General features: G+C 44.1%; 2 protein-coding genes across 2 annotated transcripts; both read left to right on the top strand.

Moving 5' to 3' along the window:
- The first annotated feature begins 1082 nt into the window (after positions 1-1082).
- LOC112898098 lies at positions 1083-2847 on the top strand. Its single transcript, XM_025966494.1, has 4 exons — positions 1083-1196; positions 1266-1324; positions 2270-2414; positions 2510-2847. The coding sequence occupies exons 1-4, from the start codon at positions 1083-1085 to the stop codon at positions 2756-2758; spliced, it is 567 nt and encodes a 188-aa protein (XP_025822279.1). The 3' UTR covers positions 2759-2847.
- Positions 2848-3287: 440 nt separating this feature from the next.
- LOC112897977 lies at positions 3288-4127 on the top strand. The gene is made up of 2 exons (XM_025966383.1): positions 3288-3376; positions 3459-4127. The coding sequence occupies exons 1-2, from the start codon at positions 3329-3331 to the stop codon at positions 3852-3854; spliced, it is 444 nt and encodes a 147-aa protein (XP_025822168.1). The 5' UTR covers positions 3288-3328; the 3' UTR covers positions 3855-4127.
- The last annotated feature ends 4373 nt before the right edge of the window (positions 4128-8500 follow it).

The raw sequence follows: 8500 nt of genomic DNA, 5'->3' as shown, positions 1-8500 counted from the left end.
TCTGGACGAGTTGAACATTTTTGTTTTATACATTCATTTCATTTTCAATCGTTTACTAGGCCTAAAAATTCGTTTGAAATCCTAATAGAACTCAAAGGGTCACTGACAAGTGGACCCGCTGCATTGAACCAATTTTGCCCCAGCCCAAGACCGGCCACCGACAATCCGGGCCCACCCGCCAGGGCGAAATTTTCGCTGCCGCACCTAACTCTCTCCTGCGCTATCCCGCTCGCCAACACACGGGACCCACCCCACCTCCCGCTCAAGCCATCCAAATCCCCCCTCGCCTTATCCTCTTGCCTGGCTAGGGATAGGGGAAAAATCCCCAATCCTTGGTCCCCTCTCCTCGCCAACACACCACCCCCGCTGTCCCTCAAGCCCCCGCTGCCGCGCCGACCCACCACCCCCGCTGCCACGCCGACCCACCAACCCCGCTGTCCCTCAAGCGACCCACCACCCCCGCTGTCACTCAAGCCTGCAACGTCAACGAGCATGGCCTCCTCCTACCTCCCCGCCACTTAGCGGCGCCCAGCGCAGACGACGTCCACCTCAACGCTAGAGGCCGGAGAGCCCCGTTGACATCTTGAACTTTGCTCCGACAGAGGCGCCTCGACGGCATCCACGTGCACTCCTCAACGCCGTCTATACTCTGCTTCCTCCTCCTCCAAAGGTACTCTGCTTCCCCCTTCTCCTCCATTGCTTGGTATTTGCACGTCTAGAAATGTTCAAAAAAGTTACAGTCTGAATACTGAAACTGTTGCCTGCAAATGAGTTAATGAATCATGAAGGCAGGTTCTGCCAAGGACCTGGTTTTGTCTTACATTCTGTTAGTTGTTATTTTTTCTTCTTCCTAACATTTTAAAGAATACTGATTTGTTAGTTCTTTTGCATCTCTTTTACAGAAACTGAATCCAGTTTCTGCTCTCTGTGCGCTTGATGAAACTAAGTAAGAAATGAAAAAAACCCAGTATGAGCTGGAAAGGGATGAAAGGGTAAGGGATGTCCAGGAACTTTTTGAGTCTCTGGCTATTCCAATACTAGCTCAGGATGTTAGAGATGTTTTTTCCAAAAAGGAAAAGTGCATGGGGAAGACAATAGAGTCTGACAATGAATATGACCTATCCTCTGACATTGATAACCAATGTGACAGTGATGATGACTACGATGATGACCTAAATGATGAGGATAATACTGAGGTGAGATGCATTACTAGGCCAATTAACAAGTATGTTGTTAGTCTTTTTCAATTATGTACTTCATTGTAGTCATTTAATGTACTTCACTCATTATCCTTAATTGATAAGATGCATGTTTCTCTTGGCAGGTACGAGCGATGGTTCCAGGAACTCGCCCTAAGAAGAAAAAGACGGCACAAATGGCGGCTGCAAACCAGCTGCCACCGTGCTCGCCTACCAAATTTACTAGAAAACAGGCAACTAGACCTACTGGAGGCCGTCCACCACCTAGGGATGCAAACTAGCTGCTACCGTGCATGCCTACCAGATTGACTAGGCAACAGGCAGCCATGGCATCGCCTGGGGGCCGTCCACCACCTAGGGATGTAAACCAGCTGCCACCGTGCACGCCTACCAGATTGACTAGGCAACAGGCAGCCATGGCATCGCATGGAGGCCGTCCACCACCTAGGGATGCAAACCAGCTGCCACTGTGCATGCCTACCAGATTGACTAGGCAACAGGCAGCCATGGCATCGCCTGGAGGCCGTCCACCACCTAGGGAAAGATTGCCCTTGCCTACTAAGACCACTTCGAAAGCCAACCCTAAAACTAATCCCATTTCCAGTGCTTCTAGATTACCCAGCACCAGTCCACCCATATCTACGCCTAGTGGAAACACTGAGCATAGTACTCCTACTCCTACACCCATCCTTGCCGTGTTTCCGCAAGTTACTCCCACGACTAGTGTTAACCAATCAGTTCCTATAGAAACCTCGCCAGGTGTACAGAGCTCTAGGCAAAGCAATGACATCAATGACTCAAATGACCAAGTTGATGCCGATTCAGAGGGTCATACAATTGAAGGAGAACCAGTTGGTGACTTTGTTCGTGGTAATCAATATGTGTTTCCAACCATTATTTTCTACATTCAATATCTACATTTGTGGCTGCTATAATAACCCATTTTGCATGTTATTTGCCAATGCAGCGCCCCAAAAGGAAGTCCGCAAGAAAACCATAGGGCTTGGCTTAGAGAAGATGATAAAGAGAGGAAACAAGCTACCTATCTAAGTGGCTGAAGGGAATAAAAGACCTGATGTCCCACTTCAAGCAGCGAAGCTGGCATCAGAAACTGGTGTAGCTCTTAGAGACAAGCTGCCTATCTACACATCTTGGAAGCTTTATGAAAAAGATGGGGGGCCAGTAGAAGTACAAAAAGTGCTTGATAAAGTGGCGGTGAGACACCTAATTCACTTCAACTACTTTTTTTCATTACTAGCTCTACTCCCATGTAAGAAATTTTGTCAAATAAATGATTTGTGTGACTGCAGAATAGGTTGGATGTGGATGTTAAGAATGATGGACCAAGCAAATCTGCATGCACTGATATCATTAAGAAGGGAGTAAAGCAGCAGAGGTATCACCTAAAAAGGAAGTACTTCGACGAGTCCCTGGCAATGGAACAGCTGTTGGCCAAAGAACCTCCACCTAAAATGAAGAAAGAGGAGTGGATCGAGCTCGTAAAGTACTGGTGTGACCCAAAGAATCAGATCCATGGCCTGCATCACTGCTTTTGTTAACATGCAATTAAACTGTGCCTGTGAATTAGAAGTTTGTATTGCATTTGTGGTGCTGGAGAAATCTGCGAAGAATAAAGTAAACTGATCCAAGGTGCAGCTTCACCAAAAAACTGGTTCTAGGTCCTACATAGCCTATCGATACAGCCTGGAAATACTATTGCTTTCACTTTGGGGCACTTTTGGGGTGCTTTTGGGCTGTATGTTCAACATCTTTAAGCTCCTGTTATGTTGCAAAGGAAAATGTAGTTCATGGCTATTTGTAGTGTTTTTCCTCTACTGAATAGCTATTTGTAGTGTTTTTCCTTTTGGAATTTATTTGCACAGGGAAACCGAGAAAGATGGATGAAAAGGGCAAGGCTCTTTCTGATACTACACATTTTGCTTCTTGTACTATATGTGATTATTTTGTTCTGTATGCACACTGATTGCCTAGTGTTCGGCTGGATCCTTTTGTTACTATGCAATGCAAACTGAGATGTGTGCTTCAAAGTCATCCAAGGCTTTTACATGCTGCAGAGGCCTTAGTACAACAACAGCGATCCAGATGCTGTAGAGTTCTTTGGGGAATGTATGAATAGTTCCAAAAATGGTCGCACTCCTCTTGCCAATGAAATATATGTAAGTTCCAAAATGATTTGATACATCTATTGTACTCAAGTACATGCCTGGCCTTGTTATTAACTGCATTCTCTTTATGTAGGAACGGATGGTGGCAGAGAAGGATAGAGAGCCAGAAGAAGGAGAAGCAAAAAAATCTCCCACCAAGATTGTTGATGAAACTCTTAGCGAGATCAGCCGCTCATCCACATTTCTTCCTAACATTGGTGCCCCTCAACCATCAAAGAATGCTCAGTCCTCATCGACAGCAGCACAAGCACGCATCCAAGCTGAGTTTGAGGCAAGCCTCCAAGCTGAAAGAGAGGAAGCTGCTAGGAAGCGGGAAGAGTTGCAGGCACAGCTTCAAGCTCAGCAGGCCGCACTTGAAGAAAACCAAAATTTGCTGCGGCAGACCCAAGAGGAAGTGAGGGGGATGACTAGCAGGTTTGAGGAGACTAATGCGCTGCTGCGAGCTGTCCTGAAACTTCAGAAAGATTGAGGTATGACTGCAGTTTCTGAGGATGAGGCCTTTGTCTAAGCTTTTGCTACATTGCTTCAACTTAGTCTGTGCTTGGAACTTTGTGAGAACTATATGCCATCTGGTTGTATGTTAGATTGTGCCATATATTTGTTTGTTTGCTGGAACCTGGAACAATGTGCTGCAACCTAGAATCTGGAACTATGTGGTTGAACAAGTATGCTGCAAGTTTGTGGTTGGAACATGTGTATCCATGATGGCTTCAGTGAATTGTGTCGACCTGTGAATTCTGAATGATTTGTGAATTGTGGAGTTAATCCTATGGATGATGGCTGATATATGTGTATTAATTATGCTTTTGTATGCTGTGATGAAAGACCAGTGGGGCGACGCCATCGTGAATGGAATGCCAATTTGTGACGCCACAGACTCGTCTGCAAATGTGTGTAAATACCTACGAACCAGTACAAAACATGACAAAATATAAGTGTCACATAATCTACAAAAACTATACACGATGACATTGCGATGTCACAAAAAACCATCGAAACTTGTTCTTCGTCTTAGCATTTGTGACGACTCGTACATAATGTGATGCGTTGACTAGCTAATATATGACAGAAGTAGTGGTCATAAAAGGTAACAATATGTGATGCTACAAATCTTCCGTCACAACATATACAGACATTTTGTGACCGTGGACCATAAAACCATCACGAGGTACTTTATGTGACGGTCGTTTTGTGATGACACTGTGACGTGGGGATTTTGGTCATAACTTACTTTTTATAACCAATTGCGTACTTTACATGACATATTCGGTTTGTCATAAAAGCCAAGATTTCTTGTGGTGTCAAATATGTGTGACGAGTAATTAATGTTTAATCTGTAGAAATGGCTTTGCAACATGATGCATTGGAGTGCCGTGCGTCCGCTCGGGCGTGGGTATGCAATCATTTGAGGTGCACCGGATATTCCCTTGAGTTCCACCCTAAAGAGCGTCTTGGACTTGTTAGTGGTCATATTCATTGTTGAATTAAGAAATCATTTGATTGCCTCGCGCTATGTAATCCAAGGCGCAAAGTTGAGCGTGAATTAGATGTCGAGCTGCATGGTACAAATGATGACCGCGAGTTGATGGTTCAACGTAATGCAAGGCGCGAAGCGTCGGGGATGGCAGAAATTGACCGTTCGGTGTTGAGAGTTCGTGAGGCGGTTCACGAGGCATCGGTCAATAGATCTCGTGAGTAGTTTGTATTAGCATGTAGCTTATTCGGTATTTTTGACCTTTTAATTAATCATGTTGTGTAATGGATAATGTAGACCTTTTAATTACTCATGGTGTGTGATGGGTATTCGGATGTTTTAATTCTGGACCTCTTAATTTATTATTTATATTGTGTGATGGATATTTTAGACCTTTTAATTCTTCTCCATGGAGTTTTAGAGAGGGGGTGCTGCCCATTTTTCTCAAGTTTTGTGGGGATTTCACTCGTCCAAGTGCCCAAAAGGTTAGCCACGTTTATATATCATTATGCTAAATTGTTCAAGTGGTTTTATCTGCCACGTGTATTTCCATGTGTGCCAATATGGTCGATTGATAATTTTGTTTAATGCGTAGAAATGATTTTGCAACTACATCCATGACTCTTTTGATCATGCTAATATTTTATTATCAAATTTCATCCTTCATTATGTTAATATTTTAGTGTGGAATTTGAAAAATAATATAGAATATTATGATAGAAATGAAATTTGATCCTTCATAATACTAATACTGTTTCGCCATATTTTAAAAAGTAAAAGTGTTTTCCTATCAATGTGGCTTCTACTGCTGGAGGGAGTGGGGCCGATGGGAGTGTTCGTTGTTCGTCTCGAGGGAAGGGCAAAACTCCGGTAGGCCCTCATGAGAAGTCGAAGAAACTGGGAGCTTTTGAGAGAGCAATGCTCTGTTATTTGGAAAAAGAACATGAAGAATATGTTGCAAGGGGCGAGGAACCTCCTTTTGGTCTTGAGGATCTATTGAGGCGTTACACTCCATCACCCCCAAACCCAGAGGTTTCAGCTCCGCCATCTTCTCTGCGCCAACAAAAAATCCATCAGAGCATTCTGCTTTCCCACCAAAGGATGGTTGAAGACCTTTGTGTTGTTGCATGGATTTTTAAGTTGCATGTTGGTTGTGGGACATTCATGTTTGTTTGAATGGAATTTATGTTGTGTTGACTAAATTGTGCTGGATGTTGAGAATACAAGCATATTGTAATGAATGCATTTATTTAGAGTTTGGTCCTTTGTAATAGTAATATGTTTTCATCATGTTAGGGAAGATGTGCATCTTTGATGATAGTTCCTTATCATAGAAGTGTGAAGCTTTATCCCATTGACTTAAATTGCTCATCCAAAGTGTTCTTCAGTCAAAAAATATGATTGCAGATGGACCGACAATGGATGTACGGCGGCTGGTGCACCATGGCGTGGATTAAGGGCCAAAAGTATTTTCTCGATGCAGCTGAGGCCCGCAGGTCATCGAAAGGTTTTATGTGCTGTCCATGCCGTATTTGTAGAAATAACAAGGAATTCTCTAGAATAAACACTCTCCACATCCACCTTATTGAAAGGGTTTCGTGGATAACTATACTCTTCGGACCAAGAATGGTGCACCTGGAGTTTTGATGGAAGATGATTAAGATGATGATAACAACATTCTAGACTTTGTTCACTTATACAAAATGGGTACCTTTGATGATGAACCAATGGGCGAGGCTGACGAAAATGCCGTAGAAGAGCAACCACATGATGAACTAGGTTAGGTGTTGCTAGATGCACAGAAAGATAGTGAAATTGTGAAGGAATTAAAGAAGTTTGAGAAGATATTGGAGGATCACAAAAAATTGTTGTATCCAGATTGTAAACGGGGGCACAAAATGTTGGGTAGCACACTGGAATTGCTACAATAGAAGGCAGCTAATGGTGTTACTGATAAGGGCTTGGAGAAGCTACTAGGAATCATAAAGAACATGCTTCCTAAGGGTAACGAACTGCCCTCGACAACATACGAAGCAAAAAAGGTTGTTTGCCCTCTTGGATTGGAAGTATAGAAGATTCATGCATGTCCTAATGACTGTATCCTCTATCACGGTGATGAATATGAGAAACTAGATGTTTGTCCTATTTGCCGTGCAAAGCGGTATAAGATTAGGAAAAATGATATAGGTGATATAGATGGGCTAGCGAAGAAAAAAATCCCCATTAAAGTTATGTGGTATTTCCCTATAATACTTTGAAGTGCTTGTTCAGGAATAAGGCACACGCTAAGTTGATGCGGTGGCACAAAGAAGAGCGTAAGCAAGATCGGATGCTAAGACACCCCACAGATGGGTCCCAATGGAGAAACGCTGATAGAGAATTCCCAGATTTTGATAAGCACGCAAGGAATAAAAGGTTGTTTGAAGCCTGACAGAGGGAAAGATGAGCTGACATACGCTCCTGGGATGCCAGAACACACAGAACGTGTCCGAGGCATGGGCGTAGTTCCATGGAAGCATGGCTTCAGTGGAGATATCAAGACTTATCAAAGCCGATGCAGAAGGAAGGCTGAAAAGGAAGAGAATATGCGTGCCCTAGAAGAATAAGTAGCTTTGATTGAAGGTGCAATGGCAGCTAGCCAACCACAACAAGAAGCTCCATCAGCTCCTAATATGGAGAGTAGCCCTAGCTCTCAATGCCGTAGCAGCGTCGCTTCCATGGAGCACCCAGCTGGCGACTGAACTGAAATGGTTGTGGACAACCCACTACGTTACCTCGTGGACAACATCATCATGAGGACCCCTACGAGTTTCTTTATGAGCAAAGGAAAAAGATCAAAGTAGTGGCTCATGGTATTGCTGAAGTACCTATTCAAGGCGGGACAGTTCATGGCGCATCGTTTCCTGAAGGTTATGCTAGATTCATGGTTGACCGAGTGGTGAAAGGATGGGAAGACCTCGACCTCGAGATCCCTAGAAGCGATGGAGAAGAGGAAATACAACATGCCCTCCACACTTGGATTTGTTGGAACAAGTGCTACATAAGATTTCCACATGGAACCACAGATTCCACAGCATTAGCTCAGAACTCAAGGCCAAGATCATCAAGGCCACAAAACAGCATGGGTCCGCCTTAAGCGCGATCTGGTGGTACCCCAAATAGCAGTCAAGGAAGCGGAGGAGTACACAACCCACCGTCGAGTCGACAACTTGATCAATGCACGGTAACCTGAAGTGATCCTTTGGGCAATGCTTATTGAGATCGGTGTAGTCAACACACATTCTCCAATCATTGTTCTTTTTCTTTACAAGGACGGGATTAGCTACCCACTCTGGATGGATTACTTCTTTAATGAAGCCAGCCGCGAGGAGTTTAGCTATTTCCCATTTGATTGCCTCATGTTTGTCTTGAGCAAACCTTTGAAGGCGTTGCTTTTTAGGCACAGCCTGTGCGTGTACATTTAGACTATGCTCGATCAGTTCCCTGGGCACCCCTAGCATATCCACTGGTTTCCATGCGAATATATCTCGGTTAGCCCGAAGAAAACTGATGAGCGCGAGTTTCTATTTCTCATCTAAGCCTGCATTGATGATGGCGGTTTTAGACGAGTCGCCCTCCTGGAGTTGGATCGTCTTGAGGGC

Source organism: Panicum hallii, chromosome 6 (assembly GCF_002211085.1).
Source record: "Panicum hallii strain FIL2 chromosome 6, PHallii_v3.1, whole genome shotgun sequence".
Lineage (NCBI taxonomy): Eukaryota > Viridiplantae > Streptophyta > Magnoliopsida > Poales > Poaceae > Panicum > Panicum hallii.
Note: the sequence above shows the minus strand (reverse complement) of the source record. Positions and strands in the feature narration are given on the sequence as shown.

Coding starts and splice junctions, on each gene's coding strand:
- LOC112898098 (XM_025966494.1), top strand. CDS start 1,083: ATGGGGAAGACAATAGAGTCTGACAATGAATATGACCTATCCTCTGAC. Junction 1,325..2,269: donor ATGCATGTTTCTCTTGGCAG/GTACGAGCGATG, acceptor AGGGAATAAAAG/ACCTGATGTCCCACTTCAAG. Junction 2,415..2,509: donor AAGTGCTTGATAAAGTGGCG/GTGAGACACCTA, acceptor GTGTGACTGCAG/AATAGGTTGGATGTGGATGT.
- LOC112897977 (XM_025966383.1), top strand. CDS start 3,329: ATGAATAGTTCCAAAAATGGTCGCACTCCTCTTGCCAATGAAATATAT. Junction 3,377..3,458: donor CTCTTGCCAATGAAATATAT/GTAAGTTCCAAA, acceptor CTCTTTATGTAG/GAACGGATGGTGGCAGAGAA.